The sequence below is a fragment of the Spermophilus citellus genome (genome assembly GCF_964194105.1).
Source record: "Spermophilus citellus genome assembly, chromosome: 4".
Classification (NCBI taxonomy): Eukaryota; Metazoa; Chordata; class Mammalia; order Rodentia; family Sciuridae; genus Spermophilus; species Spermophilus citellus.
The window spans coordinates 227,234,479-227,252,959 of record NC_138185.1 but is presented as its reverse complement, the minus strand read 5'-3'; the positions used below and the strand labels follow the sequence as shown (position 1 = coordinate 227,252,959).

Genomic DNA, 18,481 nt, shown 5'->3' with positions numbered 1-18,481 from the left:
GCCCAGGAAGCCTGTGCCCTTGTAGAGCTGCATCCCTGGCAGCCACCCCCAGGCCTGCCCTGTGAGCCAGCCCCTCCAGACACTGCCAGAGTGGAGTCAGGAGGATGCAGCCTTGCGTCTGGCATCTGACTCAGCATGGGGTGGCAGGCCCATGCGAGTCCCGTGTCAGTGCTGGTCCCTTCTCAGTGGGAGCAGGTGTTTGGGGCCAGCGCTGATCGGCAACTGGACTGTTTCCCACGTGGCTCCTGCAGATAAAACTGGCAGCACAAGCCTAGGGGTCACAGTGGGGACGCACCCCTACCTCCTTAGGGCTGACCAGGAGCATGAGTTGGAGTGTCCAGTGTCTGCTTTCCGCCCACCCGTGCACATGTGCCTGCTGTTGGGGGGCAAATGGTGACCTACCTGACAACCAGCTGACCCGATGCCCACTGATGACAGTCCTTATTAACCACATCTCTCTCTTCTCTGGCGAAACATCTACTCAGATCCTTTGCCCATCTTTTAATCAGACAATTCATGTTTTTAAACAAACGACAAACACCATCTTAGGGTAGCTGAGAGTTCCTGAAGTGGTAACCTCAACCTCCACTCCCAGCCAGCCTGAGGGTCTGCTGGCACCTCCCGAGGACTGGATATGGGCCTCACCATAGGCATTTCCCTGGTTCTGAGGCTGCCAGGCCCCCTGCAGGTCTCCACCCACACCTCTGCATCTCTGACCACAGCAGGACATGGGTTCTTCGGGGAAGGGGCACCCTAGCTGGTCAGCTGCCACCTCTGTTTTCACAGCCACCTTTCCAGTACTGTAGAAGCTGTGCTGCAGCACAGCTTCCGGGCTGCTCTGTTCCTTGGCAACTTGTGGGCCGGGAGCAGTAGTCGGGAGCACCACAGCTCCCATCGGGTGTCTTCCTCAAGAGATAGACGCCTGTTTTTAACTGGGCTATTTCTGAGTTACAAGTTATCTTTATATATTCTGAGCACAAGCCCTTTATAATTCGCTAAACAGCTCTATTCTCTGGGCTGCTGCTTCATACCCTTGATGGTATTATTTAGAGTGCAAAAGCATTAACTACTGTGATATTCCAGTTTATTTTTCTTTTGTCACTGTGCTTTGGGTATCAAATCTAAGAGGCCACTGCCTGCTGAGTGTCCTGAAGGTGTTCTCTGCTGTGGGTTCTGTTGCGTGTGGTATGAGGACCAGTTCTCCTAGCAATGTGTGTTGAGAAGCCTGCACCCTCCCCTACAGGGTGGTCTTAATGTCCTTGCTGAACACTGGTGGCAATGTGAGATCTGTCCTGGGTGCTGGACTCCATTCCGCTGACCTAGGTCTGTGCTGGTGTCAGCACCATGGTCTTGACCACTTCAGCTGGGTGGTAAGTTTTGAAACCAGGAAGTGTGAATCTTCCAGCTTCTTTCTAGATACTATCTTGCCTGGGAGGCCCTTGCACTGACGCATTGACGTCAGAGCCGGCTGGTGGGTCTCTGCAAAGGCAGCGGGCTTGCAGAGGGACAACGTGGGGTTGCAGAGGGACAACGTGGGCTTGCAGATCAACCTGCAGGCACTGCCACCTCAGCAAGAGTCAGCAGGGTCCACGCCTTGCTGCCACTACCTCCTCTTCAGGCCCTCCCCATGCTCGCCACACCCACTGGGTGAGTCCTGCCCACTTGAACCTTGGGCCGTCTTTCTTACCAGGTCTTGAAAGTTCTTATACACTAGATAGAAATTTTTATCAGACATGTGATTTACAAATATTTTCTGTCATATTGTGGCTTGCTTTTTCTCTTAGTATTTTTCACAGGCAAATTTCTAATTTTTGGGGGGAAGGGGGTTCTGAACTCAGGGGCGCTTGACCACCGAGCCACATCTCCAGCCCTGTTTTGTATTTTATTTAGAGACAGGGTTTCAGTTGCTTAGGGCCTCACTGCTGCTGAGGCTGGCTTTGAACTCACGATCCTACTGCCTTAGCCTCCTAAGCTGCTGGGATTACAGGCATGAGCCACTGCGCCCAGCTCTACTTTTTTATTATAGCAAAAATATACAACATGGGGCTGGGGATGTAGTTCAGGGGTAGAGTGCTCACCTAGCACCACAAGGCCTGGGTTTGATCCCCAGTACCTCAAAAAGAAAAAAAAAAAAAACTAGGGCTGGGATGGTGGCTCAGTGGTAGAGCACTTACCTAGCATGTGTGAGGCCCTGGATTAGATTCTCAGCACCACATATAAATAAATAAAATAAAGTTCCCTTGACAACTAAAAAAAAAAAAAAAAAAACTGGCCAGACTATGAAGTGACTCAGGGTGTTGAAGAGCGCAGCGTGACACCCCCAGGGTGTGGAAGAGCACAGGTGACCCCGCCCCGCCCCAGGAGCCACCCCATGCTTCAGATGTGTAGCTATGGTTTGCCAGCCAGAGGTGCCACCCCAGCGCTGTCCCCCTAGTCACTCCTCCTGCCCCTGCTGCTGCAGATCTGCTGCTCCAGGTCCCTCCCGTGAGTGGGCTCAATGTCCACCCTTCTGAGTGTGGACGCTTCAGTCTCCACTTTTGACAGAGCCCAGTGCTTTGTTTTTCCCACTTTGAAGACTCACACGTGTTCTGGGTCCTAACAGATCTTTGCCTAATCCACATTCACAAAGATGTTTCTTTATATTCTAGAATTTTGATAGAATTTAAATTTCTGATGTTTAGAGTTTAAAATTTAAGTAATTATTTTTTAGGTTTTAAATTTAGTACATGATTTTTCAGAGGGTGACTTTTGCAAACAATGAGGTTACGTGTTGAGGTTCATTTTCTGTTGAAAAGATCATTTTTTTCTCTGATGAACTTGGCACCTTTGTTGAAAACCTACTGACTATACAGGTGTGCCACTCACAGGCTAAAGGCCCAGGGACACACTGCGCCTGGAGTTCTGTGGCTCTGCTGTGTGTGCTGATCAAAGACCTGAGAGGCCTCAGCCTATGTCAGAGGCAGCAGCTCAAATGTGTGTTCCCTCAGATTCCTGCCACAACCCAGGCCCCCGAGGATGGTATTAGGAGGTGGGGCTTTTGGGAGGTGATCAGGGGATGAGAGGTGGCCTTACAAATGGGATTTGTGTCCTTGCAAATGGAGCTGAAACTGCTCAGGAGGCTGAGGCAGGTAGATGGCAAGTTCAAGGCCAGGCTTGGGCAACTTGGCAAGACCCCTTCTCAAAATACAATAAAAAGTCCTGGGGATGTAGCTCAGGGGTAAAGCACTCCTGGGTTCAATGCCCAGTACTGAGAAAAGGGGGACTGTGGGGAAGCATACTCTCCCCATCTGCCCACCCTGGACACACAGTGCTGTCCATGAGGAACAGGCCCCCTCCAGACTGGGTATCTATGGGAGGCTTGGTCTTGGACTCCCAGCCTCCAGAACTGTAAGCAACACAGTGTGGTTGCTTCTGAAATTGCCAGTCAAGGTGTCCAGCTGTGGCAGCTCTAGCAGTCCCAGACAGGGAGGCGCAGACTCCTGACACATATAAGAGGCTATGGAATGGGGAGGGTAGAGGTTGGAAGGGTCTGTGGTGCCCACCGAGGTGAGCTGTGAGGGAGGTTCTGGCGATGCTCAGAAGAGGAGAGCTGTGAGAGAGCCATCTCGGAGCCAGACCTCGCGGGACCGTGCCACCAAAGGCCACGAGACACCTCACACAAGAAGGAGTGTGCTATTGGAAACTGGAGGAAAGCGACAAAGAGCTTGGCTGGATTCTGTCTGTGTCCTAGTGTCTGGTGGAAGGTAGAACTTCCAAGTGTCAACGGGACAGCTGGCAGAAGAAATCCAAGTTCAGCACCAAGGGTGTCGCATGGCTTCTCTTGACTACGCACAGTAATGTGCAGCAAGAAAAAGGAATTAAAGATGAAACTTATCAAAAAGACCTCGGCTGGGTTGTGGCTCGGTGATGGAGCGCTGGCCTGGCAACGTGTGAGGCACTGGCCTTGATTCTCAGCACCATATATAAATAAATAAACAAAATAAAGGTCCATCAACAACTAAAATATATATAAAATTTTAAAAAAAGAAAGGGAAAGGGCTGGGGTATGGCTAAGTGGTAGAGCACTTGCCTAGCATGCGTGAGGCACTGGGTTCCATCCTTAGCACCACATAAAAAAAAATGAATGATGGGCTGGGGATGTGGCTCAAGTGGTAGTGCGCTCGCCTGGCATGCGTACGGCCCGGGTTCGATTCTCAGCACCACATACAAACAAAGATGTTGTGCCTGCCGAAAACTAAAAAATAAAGATTAAAAAAAATTTCTCTCTCTCTCTCTCTCTCTCTCTCTGTCTCTCACTCTCTCTTTAAAAAAATGAATGAATAAATAAAATAAAGTTATCTAGAAAAGAAAAAAGAGCTGGGGATGTGGCTCAAGTGGTAGCACGCTCGCCTAGCATGCATGAGGCACTGGGTTCGATTCTCAGCACCACATAAAAACAAAATAAAGATACTGTGTCCACCTAAAACTAAAATATAAATATTTAAAAAGAAAAAGAAAAAAGAAAGGGAAGGACTTAAGGTCTGGAAGATTCTCCCTGGGAAAGGCTGCACAGAGTGAAAAAGTGTTTGCAAGAGAACATCAGGGGGTGACCAGTGAATATGAGGAGGTCAGTATGGACAGGACAGCTGGAGACTGGCCTAAAGGCACTTGAGAAGTCTTTGGTGCTGTCCTGCCTACCACAGGCCCAGAATGCTAGGAAGCACAATCTCTGCTCTGCTCCCTGCATCTGGGGGCACTGCTCTGGTGTGATCGGGATAGCAGCAGCCACCCCTCCAGAGGGCATAAGTGGTCTACTGTTCAGTACCCACATGGTGCCAACTCTAGAGGCGTGAAGAGCCGGGGGCATGGGCAACTTCACCCAGACCCACAGGATGCCCTGGGCTAAGGCAGAAGACTTCTGTGGAGATAGGGCTCCAGCAGAGAGCCCCCCCCACTGGGGTAAAGTCCAGTGGTGCCATGGGAGTGGGGCACCCAGGATGGCAGAACTTAGTCCCCAGCTGCCACAGAGCTGGGAGGACTGCAGGGACATACCTCTGCATCTGCACCCTATAGCACCAGGAGTGGGCCACCTGGGACTGAGGCCCAACTCCCAGCTTGGGGTGCCTGGTGGGTGGAACATCAAAGATGACCATCTCGAGCCTGGAGATTCTGAATTTTCCTTGAGACAGCTCCCTCCCTCCCCCCCCACTGGGAATATCCACCCTATGCTGGTCCCACCGTTCTACTTTGGAAGCACACCACTGGTTTCATGAGCTGACAAACAGCTAGAGAGGAGTCTGACGTGCTCTGATGCAGATGATATTCAAATTTGGGTCTTTAAATTCTTGAGTTGAGGCTAGAATGAGTTAAGACTTTGAGGCTACTGGGATGGAAAGAATGTATTTTGTATGTGAGAAGCACATGAACTTTGTGGGCTAGGGTCTAAACGTGAGCCCTAAAACTCAGATGTTCAAACCTGACCCCTGAGGTGACATGCTAAGGAGTGGGGCCTTTGGGAAGTGATGAGTGACCTCATACAAGAGGCTGGAGGAAGTGTGCTCCTCCCACTTGCCCTGCTGTGTGAGGACACGTGAACAACACTGTCTGAGAGGACCAGGCCCTTCCAGACACCCCATCTGCCGGAGCCGTGACCCTGGACTTCCAGCCTCAGGACGGGAGTGAAGCATTTGGCTGTGTCTGAGTCACCCAGACTGAGCTACAGTGACGGCAGCAGGAGTGGTCTAAGTTGGCTCCCGGCCCAGCAGGAGGCTGCCCCTTGCCAAGCCTCTCCTGCATCTCCCAGGGCTGCTGTGAGGCCACAAGCTGGGCAGTGCTGGGAGGCACACACTGGCCAGAGCACTCAGACACAGGGACAGAGCTGTGCAAGGTGGTCTGGTGCTCACACCAGAGGGAGTACAGTGGCAGATGAAGAGACCACATGACTTGATCAACGTATGCGAATGTCACACCATCCTTGGAGATCATCCCCAGGAAAAGACAGAGTCCTTTACCCAGGTACAGTGCCTGGGATGTTGGCCGAATCTTCACAATCTGAGCTGAGTTCCAGAAGTCAGAACCCAATTTGTGTGGGTCAGGTACATTCTGGGACTCAGTCCCCGGCTGGGCCAAGTACAGAACCCCATGGTCGAGATCCAGCTGAGGACACTCCTTCATTGCTAGGCATACAGAAGGGGTCAGGGAGGCCTCAGGCCAGGGGCTTGCCCTGCTAAGTGCCCCCTCTGCAGCTAGATTAGGGACTGTTTCACTACCAGAAGTGAGCAAAGACTCAGGGCCTGCCAGCTGTGCCCGAGGAGGAGGCTGTCCTTTCCTAGAGGCAGGCTGCTAGGTGGGTCCTGGAGACACTGCTGGCCCCACGTGGCCAAGCCATGCCAATCTCAGCACTTACGCCTGAGCAGAGCAGCCACCAAGTGTGGGTGCTCTGGTGATATGGCCTTCATGTTCAGGGACACAGAGCCACTGTGCGGGCCGTGTGGCCAGTGGAGTGGCGCACCCAGGGACCTCCTCTCCACTGCGGCCCAGCATCACACCATGTGTTAAAGCACCAGGAAGCTGGGTGCAGTGGCCACAACTGTAGTTCCAGCAGCTCAGGAGGCTGAGGCAGCAGGATGGTGAGTTCAAAGCCAGCCTCAGCAACAGTGAGGTGCTAAGCAACTCAGTGAGAGCCTCTCAATAAAAAAATACAAAATAGGGCTGGCTCAGTAGTTAACTGCCCCTGAGTTCAATCCCTGGTACCCCAAAACAAAACAAAACAAAACAAAACAAAACAAAATCCAAACCAAAACAAACAAAAAATGAAAGCACCAAGGAGTTTTTCTTCCGGTTATGGAAGTTACACAAGCTCATTACAGAAAATTTGGAAACTAGAGAAACGCTAGAAGAATTTAAAACCTAAGAACCCATGCCGTGCTGGCAGCAAGGGAGACCGCCTATGGCGGCAGGGGCACCGGAAGCTCTGTGCACACCTGCCTGATTTTTCTATGGGCCTAAACAGTTCCCCAAATAAAGTCTATCTATGAAAGCTAATGAACACAAAAACCCGGTGTCCATCTTCCCTGGTGACCATGACTTGGAGTTCTACAGACATGGAGCTGGCCGTCCCTGGCTCTCTGCTGACACCTCGGGAGGTCTCAGGAGACAGCACCACTGTCGCCCAGCCTGGCGGGCAGAGGGCAATGCCCTACAGAGGACAAGCACAGAGCTGTAGCTGCCCAGAGATCAGATACCTCCTCCCCAGCAGGCCGCTCAACAGGGAGGCTCAGCCCACTCACCTCCTCGGACACTTTGAACCTCCGCAGTAGCGCCACCACCTTCTGCTTGAAGTTTTGTTGCTGCAAGGCAAGCGGCAAAGTCAGGCATGACCTGGAGCCACTCCTGGGGCACCGTGAGGCTGTGCCTGGGCTTCTTGCTGCGCTGGGCCAGAGGAGGTGCACGGGAAACACTCAGCAGCACTGACACATGCAACGTGGCTCTGGCAGGAGTCCCACGACATGTTCACCAGGTCTCAGGCCACAGCTGAAGCCAGACAAAGAATGCCCGGGAGAGCTGACCGTCCCAGACCCCACCCAGGGGTGCCAGGGGTGCCAAGAGGGCAAGTGCTGGCTTTGCCATTCCTCCAGAAGCCTCACAGCCCTTCCTGCTCTCCCAGCCCCCTCCGGAAGGAGGCTGCTGGGTGGGCCCTGAGCAGGTATGGTAGACAAGGTGGCGGTGCCTGCTCAGGGGACAGTCTGAACCCCACTGCTCCCTGGCTGCCCTGGGCTGTACAGTCTCAGCTCTAGCCACTGGCCACCAGCGAGGTGTGTCCCCAGCCAACCTACAGAGAGAGGGCTCGCCCCACCCACCTCCCTTCAGAGGTTGGCCCAGGGCCCTGGAGCTGAGGCTTGACTGGTGCTAACCATGGTCCAGGACAACACGGCTTCCCTGTGTGGGAGTAGCTGGCACAACAGGGGCACAGCCTCCCAAGGCCTCCCTCTCACATGCTGCCACAAGTGGGCATGCCTGTCCCCTGTCAGCACTAGCATAGACTTCCCTGGCAACCCACACTGCCATTCCTGCAGGGGCACAGCTCAGTGCTGGGGTTTGAGGGTCTCCAGTTCCCAGTGAAGGACACTGAGGGTCAGGAAGGGCTGAGGCCCACCCAAGTTTTCTTCCTAGAGGAAGGAACCCTGCCGAGCTCCTGTGCCCATGGGACCGCAGGCAGGCCGGGCTCAGGGCAAAGCAGGACTGGCCACACATAGGTATGAGTGGTGCCGAGGCAAGGAGGCAGCCATTCCAGGCCCATGGAGGCCGCAGCAGCAAAGGCCAGTCTATCTAGCCTCACTCCAGACCCTGGGGACCTCGTGACCATGCAAAGCTGGAGCAAGGACCTGGGGCAGGCCTCAGAGGGCAGTACCTGGCGGGAACTGGCAGTCGGGAGTTGCCCAGGGACGCCCCTGCCTGGCCCCAGGCCCACGGTGCCCCGCTATAGCCCCACCACCCAGTGTTAGTAGAACAGCTTCCACCGACCCTGGTCATGGACGTCGTTCTTACTATCGAGCGCCGCTGCTTCTTGGGCTTCCCCACCTCAAAGTCATCCTCATCCAGGTCCTGCGGGCACAGCACACGCCTGAGGTCACAACCACCCACCTGGGCCGGGAGGGGCCAGCCAAGCATGCAGCCCTAAGGAGGCACTGCTGAGGCCACCCTGGCCACAGCCTCTTTGGAGCTGCCCCTGGGCATGTGGGAGCCTGGGGTGGGAGAATCCAGGTGCCCTGAGCCCCCAGGGCCTCCCTGTGGCCGTGGCCACGCTCTGGCAAGCCTCAGTTACCTGCCCCTGCACAGCGTCGTCGCTGGCCTCCTGCTCCGAGGAGAAGCTCTCGTACTCGTCCTCAGAGTCGTTGTCTGTGGAGCAAGCACAGGGTCTGTCGGAGACGTCGAGTCCTACCCACTGCCCTGGCACCAAGGTGGCTCACAGGCCCCCAGCCCGCGGGCCTGGCAGGGTCAGCAGGACCACACGACCCTGCTTTGGACCCCACTGCATCCTGCCCTCTAGCATCTCAGCCAGGCCCCAGTCAACCTCCAGCAGCCTTCCCTGCCCCAGGGGGCCCAGTTGTGATGGTGGCAGCAGCTGCAGGCTGCCCAGCATTTGTCCCAGGCCACAGACTGAAGGGGACAGAGAGGATGGCCCATAGGGTACCTGGTCTCTATGAAGCCACCCAGGCAGGCCCCAGAGCATCAGGTGGCACTGATTGACTTACAACACCTCCTGAGCACATGTCACTCAGCCTTCAGGACCTGGGTGCCCCATAGTCCACAGCTCTGCCACCCACTGCCAGGGCAGACCAGCAGGGAGGGGCACAGTGCCGCCCCACTCACCTGCGGACTTGGCCTTGGGCCCAGCCTGCATGGCGCTGTCCTCGTGGTCGATGGGCTGGCTGGACAGGGAGATGATCCAGATCTCAGCCACCTTGACAGAGGCCTCCTTGATGTTGCTACAGAGGCTCAGCACCTGGCTACCCTCAGAGGGGTGCTGCATCACCTGGAGGGGGGATGGTGCTAGAATGTACCACAAATGGAAAGGGCCCTCCACCCTGGCAACCCCATATTTGAGAGCAGGAGGTGCCTGGAGTGGGCAAGAGAGTCCACAACAGAGAGCAAAGGAGAACAGGGCTAGGGGGACAGCCAGGATGAGGACGGAGCGAGCAGGGGAGCAGAGCCCCAGCTTATATGCCACAGACAAGGAAACAGATAGGACCGACTGCAGCCAGCTGGTCTCTGGCACACCTGTGGTGCCTGGGAAGCCACCCAGGAGGCCCCAGCTCCCACAACAGCCAAGCAACCTATGGCAGCAGGGGTGAGGGCCAGCGTGGAACGTGACACGGCCACCAGCCCTTAAGATGCCTGTCCAGGGGCATGTTCATGGGGGCCAAGGAAGAATGGCCACGAGCAAGCACAGGACTTACCAGGTCTGGCTTGTGAGACCATCGAGCTCTAGGGTCAACTGCTACAAGAGAGTCACAAACCAGAGAGGCAGGGTGCGCCCATCCCTTGGTCCCTGCCTGCCTTGCACCACCATGTCTCAGAGCCCTCACTCACAGGCCCGCGCTCTCTGAAGCCCTGCTGGTGGCCAGCTGATGGGACCCACGCCAGGACTTTATACGTCAGATTCAGCACTGAGGCTTGAACCCAGGGCCTTGCACATCTAGGCAAGCGCTCTGCTAACTGAGCTACAGCCCCAGCCCCAGCCCCATAGATCAGATTTTTTAAAAATTTTGGGTCCTGATTTGGGGGTGCTAAGTCTAATCAGTAAAAAAATAAAATTCTAAGAAAGCTCACATCTGCTTTCACATCTGTCAGATGCCAAATTAGGTCAGCTGGCAGCCCTACACCAAGACTCCCCCACTCCTGGGCTCTGTGCACCTGTGTACCAACAGGGACACAGGTGCCCACATACTCTGCACAGGTACATGCCATTCAGAGGCTGCTTCCCTCACCTGCCTCTGCAGGCCCAGCTCCACACACCTGTCACTTTCCTGCAGTGACCTCAGACTTGGTGTGAACCACTGGCTCAGAGGCCAAAACATTCTCCAGAGGTGGACACATGGATCCAACCCAGTGACCCTGGCTGAGGGAAGGGCCACCGGTTGTTGGGGGTGAGCAGCAGCCTGGATGTAGGCACACTGGCCCTGCTTGCCCACACTACCTCTGCAGGAGACAGGTGGGTCAGGGCCTCTGCCAAGAAAACCCACTCTTGCCTCCTCCATGTGGGAGGGCAAGAGGGAGATGGGACCTCCTGTGAAAGGCACATTTGCACTGATCCCTGTGTCCAGCCGCTTCTGAGAGCACCCTAAGCCTGGAGTGTAGGGGCTGGTCCTGTGAAGAGGGCTGGGAACATGCTCCACACCAGCCACCACAAATGAGGGAGAGTCCCCAGGGCTGGCTGGGGAGGTAACCTTGGCCACCTCTCCCCCGTTTGGTTCCCAGTCTCCCTCTGACCTCTCCTTGATGCCCCAGCCCAGAACCCCTGGCTCTCCCAGCACACTCCGGGCTTTGGCCAGGGCTCCTCAGGATTGGCGCCTCTTCCCAGCAGCACTCAGGAGCTCTGCCGCTGGGAGCTCTGTTGGGTGATGCTGATGGCCAGGGGGCCGTCCCACTCGGGCCCGGCTGTAGTGCCATATGGCACTGAGGGCCCTGCGCCCCCTAGTTTGGCTGGCCCATGGGCCCAGTGACAGCTCGAGCCTGCTGGGGTGGCCTTCTCCTGCCACCCTACAGGCTCCCGTTTTCACCATCAAAGAGTTTCAGAGCCATGGGAAGCTGCTCAGAGACCAGGGAAATGCTGGGCCAACCTACAATTCTGAACCTCAGTGGTCAGGCCTGCAGACCTCAATTCTGCCACCCCAGCTACCTGGGTGAGGGTGCTCAGGCTGAGGCCTGGGTCCACCTGGGACAGGAGCCCCAAGGGGGCAGAGCTGGGGCCTCCTCCCACCACCATGATGCTCACCAGTGTGAGTGGAGGCCATGCCTGAGCAGGTCTTGAGGGGCCATTAGCTCCTCCTGCTGCCAGGTCCTGGGGTTGCGCTCTCCTGTTTATGCCCCTGGCCCTGACAGCCATCCACATGCACATGCAGGTCCCCAAGACACCCAGCTCAGGCCTTTCTGCCCGCCAAGTCCCTTGGGCAGAGCACATGGTGGGTCAGGGCCAGAGGGACAGTAGGTGGGGCCAACTACCGCTAGAGGCGCCTGGGGCTTCACGGAGAGACCACCCAGCCGTCACCTCTATGTCCATGCACTGGCTTGACCCCCATGTCCCAACCTTAGGGACACTGTCCTCCTGCCAAGTGCCATCCTTATACAATAGTACCAGCCTCACTGACAGCCCCAGCCTACTCCTATGTGGCAGCTTCTGCGACCACACCAGGCTGGCACAGCCCCCAGGTGAGCCTCATGCCCACCAGGCAAGGTCAGAGCTACCTTTATCCCCCAATCCACCAAGCTCATGGGATGACATACAGCCCGCAATGGTCACTGTGAGGGACAGACACTGCCAAGCAGCAAGGAAACCAGGCCCCGTGGGAAGGCCGAGCTGGGTCTGGGGCCAGAGGCTGTGGTGGGAGAGGACAGTGCAGGGCCTGGAGGAGGGTGGCCAGGGAGCACAGAGAGGCAGGCACTGAGGCAACCTTGGCTTCAGAGCACACAGCTGTGGGGCAGTGGGCTGTGGGGAGCAGAGATGCAGAGGCCACATCCAGGGACTGGCCCTTTCTCCCAAGAATGGACAGGCTTTAAAGCTGCAGCCGCCATGGCAGGGTGGCCTTTAGAACAGTCAGTCTAGCACAAGGGAGAGCCCAGAGTCTGGGGGGCAGAGGCAAGTTCCAGGAGACAGGATGTGTAGGCTTGGGTGTGCGGCACGGCGGGGCAGCTGGGGTCGGGGAGACCCAGGCCTGCAGTGACTGGTGGGGCTGGACGGCACTGGAGTCTGGCAGCCCTGTAGGGGTGGGGGTGCTACAGCCAGGCCTGCTGCTGGTATGCTTGCCCCAGGTAGGCCCAATACAGCTCCACGAGACCCCAGCTGTCCCTCTTCAGAGCCACTGCTGTGGTTCCTGGACCCATGAGGAGGTCTGGGCCCCTCAGCCCAGGGTGCCTCTATGTCACAAGTCCCTTCCATTTGCACAGTCCCCCAGCCCCATAGCACGCAGGATGACACGGGGCTGCTGGGCAGTTTTCCTTCTGAGGTGCTCCCACTGCTTCAACCAGTCCCACGTTTGGGGCTGGCAAGGGCCACCTGGGATATCCAGGAGGAGCCTTCTGCAAGGGGCTCCAGGACAGGTCCACCTGGGCCCTCTGCCACGGTGGGCAGGTATGGAAGCAGGCCTTGCACATAGGGCTGCATGTGTGGCAGGAGCTATGCTGAGCCATGTGGGGTCAGGGGACCAGGAAGAGGCAGCACATTTGGGCTGAGATCAGCATCACGGGGGAGCCCACTCCTCTGGTCACTTTGGTGTGAACACTGGACATGTAGGAGCAATCTGCCACATACAAATGCTCTGCTATCCTAGAACCAGCCTGCACAGTGCCACTCAGGGCCCAGGGCGCTCACCTCGGCCATGTTGATGGAGCCCGCAGCCAGCGTTTTGTAGCCCAGGATCGTGCGATTTTTGTAGCGCTTTCTGCGCTGCAGCATGATCTGAAGCTTGTTGCCTTCTCTCTTCAGGAAATGCGGGTACTGCGGGCAAAAGTGAGCGCCCTGAGGTGCCCAGTGCAGCCTGCCCCATGGGCCATGAGGTCAGGTCTGCATGGGGTGACCTTTGATGTTGCCTGAGACCTTTCAGGGTCGCCCCTGGTCCCCAGGCCCTTTGTCTCCCACCACCCAGGAACGAGCACAGCAGTAGGGCTTGATCCTGGGGCAGAGCTGCCTGGCTCTGCCCCCACCCTGCCGGCTGAAGCTGGTGGATGGGAAGGGCTTGCCAAGATATCTGGGTTGGGGGGCCATGTGTGTTCATGGATGCATGAAGGAGACAACCATGGCCTTGACCCCCATGCATTCTCCCACCCTCGGTAGTGTGCACCCTCCAGCTGGGCAGCCAGAGGGGACTACTTGGAGGGACTTGCCCAAGCAGATGCTCACAGGTTCTTTCTCAAGACTTGACACAGAGAAAGCACCTTGGGACCAAAGCAGATGAGCCCCTGCTCTTGGCTGAGCAGGGCTGTGTGCCTGTTCACACTGCAGAAGCCAAGGATCCTGCTCTCAACACAGGTGAGTCCTGTTTAGTAAATTACACCTCAAAGAACTGGACACCCCAAAAAGTCACACACTACAAACCCCAGGAGCATGTTGGTGGGGATAGCTCCAGTGGCTGGCCCCAAGTAGCCAGGCAGGGTAGGGCTGGTGGGTGGTGGGTGGTGATGGGGAGGTAGTTGGCGGAAGCTCGCAGGGACACGGGCATTTCACCAGACTCGTACATTTAAAAGGAGAAGAGGAGTCATAGGAACTTAGAATGAATTGGTTTAGTGGGTGCTGAATTAACTGGAGCTGGGCTGGCTTTCTAGATGGGGCAAGGCTCTGGAGAGAACCAGGGGGGCTCTCTGTTTCCCACTGGCCTTGGGAGGCTCTCAGCCACATCTTAGCTGAGAGACAGTCCACCACTAGGCACACCCAATGCTCATGGCTGTGAACTTAGTAGACTGAGTTCCCCTGTACTCCTGCCCATCTTCTCTATATATGAGAATGAGCTTAACTGGGAATTTGATGTGTGGCCTCCTCATTACATTTTTTTAACCATGAGAAATGAATAAAAATAGAACATGGTACACCAAGAAAATTTTCTAATCATTTAATAAGCTACAACCAAGAGAAGATCAAAATAAGAAAGCACACAGTTTGCCCTAGTGAGGGAGTGTCCATCACTCCAGGTGCTGAGCAGGGCCCATCCCCACATCCAGGGCACTAAGAGAGTGTCCCATCACCCCGTATTAGACTCACCTGCAGAGAGAAGGTCAAGGCCAGGTCAGTTTCCACCTGTCCACTGGGGGGCAGCACAATCTCATGAGATCGGAGGACGCGTTTGGAGCCCTGTGAGAAGATAGATCTGTTGATTTAAAGGGAATTTTTAAATGAAACCAAGGACACGGTCACTTAGTCACTCTTTAAGCCGTCACGATGAAAATCCTGGACAGGAGGCCTAAGCAAGGAGGGTTCTCAGAGGCAGCACAGGACACACACCAGAGCCTTGAACACATCCTTCCCTTTGCTGCACCAACCCCACCTCTAGGACCCGCCCAGAAGTGAGAGGGTCAGGAACGTTCCTGCCACAGTACACAGTCACCAAGATACCTCACGGCAGGATGCCAGCCTTAATTGGTAGGCCAGTGTGCTGGGCATCCCATATTTTAAAAATCACACAGGGCCGAGAGCCCTCCAGAGGACATCCTCAGAGGCCTAGTGCTGATGGCACAGAGACACTGTTGCCAGGAGAGAGAGGGTAGGCACCATCTGGGGACAGACACAAAGTACGCAGGCACTCGAAGCACAGTGAGCGTTAAGTGGCCTCAGTCAGCAGGAGCTTCCTGTCAGCATGTAGAAAGTCACTGTATGAACTGACAGGACCCCAACCTCCCACCTACACCAAATTAAACTCAAGTGCACCATCGCTGTTCGTCACAGTACTGTCTGAGAGGATCTGCTCCACAGAGCGTGGTGGTGCACGCCTGCAATCCCATCGACTCAGGAGGCTGAGGCAGGAGAATTGCAAGTTCAAGGCCAGCCTCAGCATCTTAGTGAAGGCCTAAGCAACTTAGCAAGGCCCTGCCTCAAAATAAAAGGTTTGGGAATGTGGCCTAGTGCTCAAGCGCCTTTGGGCTCAGTCCCAAGTACACACAAAAACAGCATCTCTCTGTCCAGCAAGGACAGACCCTGAGGACTTCATGCTGAGAGAGAAGGGTAGACGTGGCCAGGTGTGCTGAGTGCCAGACTCCCGCAGCATCAGACACAGAATGTGCCAAGGTTTGGGGGTGGGGTGGGCAGGTAGCTGCAGAGGGGGCTGGGGGTGGGGAGCCTGGGGATGTGAAGGAAAGGAGGGGGCATGGAGCTCACCACCCAGGGAGCCCAGAGCAGGGTCATGTGGCAGGAAGCAGGCATGGGTGGCCTGAGTGGGGGGATATCAGTGGTCAGGTCTGGACCAGGGTGGCAGGGGAGTGGTGGCCCTTCCCCACAGCCCTCCTTCCTCGCTCCCTGCTCGGCTCCCTGCCCCACTACCAGTCATCCTAGCTTCTGCGTCTCGGAGATCCAGACCTACCCAGCTGGGACAGCAGGAGAGGGCAGTGCAGAGATGCAGTCCGAGGGCCTGGGTGCCTCTGGGGCCGTGGAGAAGGGCCTTGGCTAGGGGAAAACCGACACACAGAGGGCCAAGGACATGATGGGGAATGGGGGGAGAGGCCACGGGTGTAAAGAGGGACGGTCCAGCCCTGTCCAGCTTGTTTGATGCAGCCTCCTGCGCCTTTGCACCTGTGTCTGCCAACCCCACACTAAGAGGAAGCAGGAGGGACTCTTAGGGGTGGGCAGGCTGAGCTCACCTGCATCTTGACCGCAATCACCACTGATGTGAGCTCCTTCTCCAGCTCCCTGAGGACCGCCAGCTTCTTCAGAGTCAGGCTGCACAACCTGTAAGGCGCATACAGTTCAGCCTGGATGCTGCCCAAAGGCCACCCACACCTTGCCCCCACCAGCCTGACTGTCCCACCTCCCAGAAGTTTCTGCAGGCCTGGCCCACTGCAGCCACACTCAATGACCCTGCGTACCATGGCCAGGGCCTCATCTTCACCAGAGGCAGCTCAGCAGACAGGTGGGAGAGACAGGCCACCAGGATCCCAAAAGCCCTCCCATAAGACTGCAGAACAGAGAGGCCCCCAAAGACCAGGGTAACGGCATCACCCTGAGCCCAGCTCCCAGACGTGGGAGGAGAGACCCTAGCCCACATGGCACTCCCCACTCTGGCTTCCCCAGCCCACTCAGTGCTCCCTAACCTTCCCACTGCCAACCCCACCTCTTGTGCAATTGTGGGTTCCCACAGGGGACCCCAGTCACTGCAGGCAGTGTCTTCCCAACAAGATACCCGGTGGACTGAGCCTGCCTGGGGAGCACCGGCCAGCAGGGAGCAGCAGAGGCTTTCGCTGCACAGTGGACCCTGCAGGAAGAGCCTCCAGCACTTAACCTAACCCTTGCCACCCTACTCGGAAGGGTGTCTGATCTAAAATGTGCGGATTGCTCTTCCTGGAACTGTCCACTTGACATTTTGGACTGTGGTGCAGCCAGCACACTGAGACCCCGGGGCAAAGCCACAGCTGAGAGGTGACTAAGGGGTAAGGCTGCACAGGAGGCCGGCCACACTCCCACAGCCCCACCTCAGAGGGGCCTCGACTGAGATGAAAACGCAGGAGGGGCTGCCAGAGCCGGGAAGAGGAGGAGCCCAGGGAAAGGGACAAGGGAGCAGAAAGAAGCAGCTAAGTGAAACCAGCCAGAGAAGCAGAGAGCAGCGAGCACCCGTGGCCTGGGTGTGGGCAGACTTCAGAACACCTCCAGCTGGACAAAGGGAAAGAGGACAGCAGTCCTCACTTCAGGAAGGACCTGCAGACATCAAAACATGAGCAGGGCCAACACTTCTTTGATGTCACCAACTACCCAAATCCACCAAGACGCAACAGTAATGGGGCTCATCCTGTCTCTGACCAATAAGTTGAATTATCAGCTCAAATATCCTGAAAAAGAAGCCTCAGGCAAGCCCAAGCTGACATTAGAGGACAGGGCCCAGACCAGGCGGTGGGGCCTGGGCAAGGTGAGGCCTAGTGGGGACGTGCCCTGCAGGACCCAGCCCCTCCCACCTCCTGCATTTTTTTGCTGCCTGTCCATGACTGAGCAGCTGGGCCTGCTCACCTTGGACGAGACGCCCCTCCTGAGGCAGCCTTGCTGGACCTGAGTAGGAGGCTGGCAGAGAGATGTGGTCCTCCCTGCACTCATCTGGGGCTGGGCCTTGGCTGGGCTGGGCTGCAGGGTAGCCCAGAGTGGAGCTGGAGGGCAGCTGTCCCACGCCCAGCAGGAGCTCTCCGCACAGGCTGAGACCTGGAGCAGCCACAAGATGCCCACGGCTAACGCTGCAGGTGAGGGACTGGGCACCGCCCCAAGACAGACCCAGGCCTGCACCTGGGTTCTCACACCGTGGCTCACACAGATGGGCCCTGCTAGTGCAAGAGGCAAGGCGGGGACACGGCACAGGCAGGAGGGAGATGAGCAGCCCCTGGTCTCAGACCTTGCTCGTGCATGCACACGACACCAAGAAATGCAGACTTAGCTCTGGAATCCACCAGTGTTCTCGGGCCACACGTCCCAGGGCCACTTGCAACAAGCTAATGCACACACACGGGGTTGGGGTTTGGAAGGGTGGGCAAAGCTTAAAGACACCCATTTACAGATCCCCTCAGGGCTGGGCTGTGGCTCGGAGGTAGAGCACTGACCTAGGTGTGAGGCACTGGGCCCAATTCTCAGTACCACACAGAATTAAATAAAATAAAGGCTCATTGACAATGGAAATGTACATATATTTTTAAAAAAGAAGTTCAATTAATTATTTAAACAATAAAATCCCCTCAAAGAGGAAATGCTTGGTCTAAAACAGTGCAGACCTTCATGCTAGAAATCCCCGAGTGCTGCAAGGGAGGACAGAGCTGTACAGGCGCGAGGGGTGCTGCTGGCCCTCCCTAGCCCGACCTGTGCATCCGGCACCATGCCAGAAACATCCAGGAGTTCAGTCTGTGTCCATAAACTGATTTTACCTGCAACAGCAAAGGAGCTAGAACAGCCCCGGCCACTCAGGAAGAAGTGGCAGGGACTGGGGCTAGGCTGGGGCTGGGCTAGGGCTCAGTGGCAGAGCACTTGCCTAGCACATGTGAGGCACTAGGTTTGATCCTCAGCACCGCATAAAAACAAACAAAATAAAGGCATTCTGTCCATCGATAACTA

The 18,481-nt window shown here is 56.2% G+C and overlaps 1 protein-coding gene across 8 annotated transcripts in view; it reads right to left on the bottom strand.

The window, feature by feature from the left end:
• The window catches only part of PACS2 (phosphofurin acidic cluster sorting protein 2), a 69,868-nt gene that overhangs the window by 15,877 nt on the left and 35,510 nt on the right, over nucleotides 1-18,481 (bottom strand). For 6 of the 8 annotated variants that reach the window (XM_081288929.1, XM_081288930.1, XM_081288924.1 and 3 more), the window contains exons 2-8: nucleotides 16,042-16,129; nucleotides 14,453-14,542; nucleotides 13,070-13,195; nucleotides 9,352-9,514; nucleotides 8,804-8,877; nucleotides 8,503-8,583; nucleotides 7,269-7,328 (exon numbers count right to left, since the gene is read on the bottom strand). In XM_081288929.1, coding sequence (XP_081145055.1) covers nucleotides 7,269-7,328; nucleotides 8,503-8,583; nucleotides 8,804-8,877; nucleotides 9,352-9,514; nucleotides 13,070-13,195; nucleotides 14,453-14,542; nucleotides 16,042-16,129 — 682 coding nt within the window. The remainder of the gene's footprint in view (nucleotides 1-7,268; nucleotides 7,329-8,502; nucleotides 8,584-8,803; nucleotides 8,878-9,351; nucleotides 9,515-13,069; nucleotides 13,196-14,452; nucleotides 14,543-16,041; nucleotides 16,130-18,481) is intronic. The other 2 variants (XM_081288926.1, XM_081288931.1) reach the window with 1 other exon arrangement.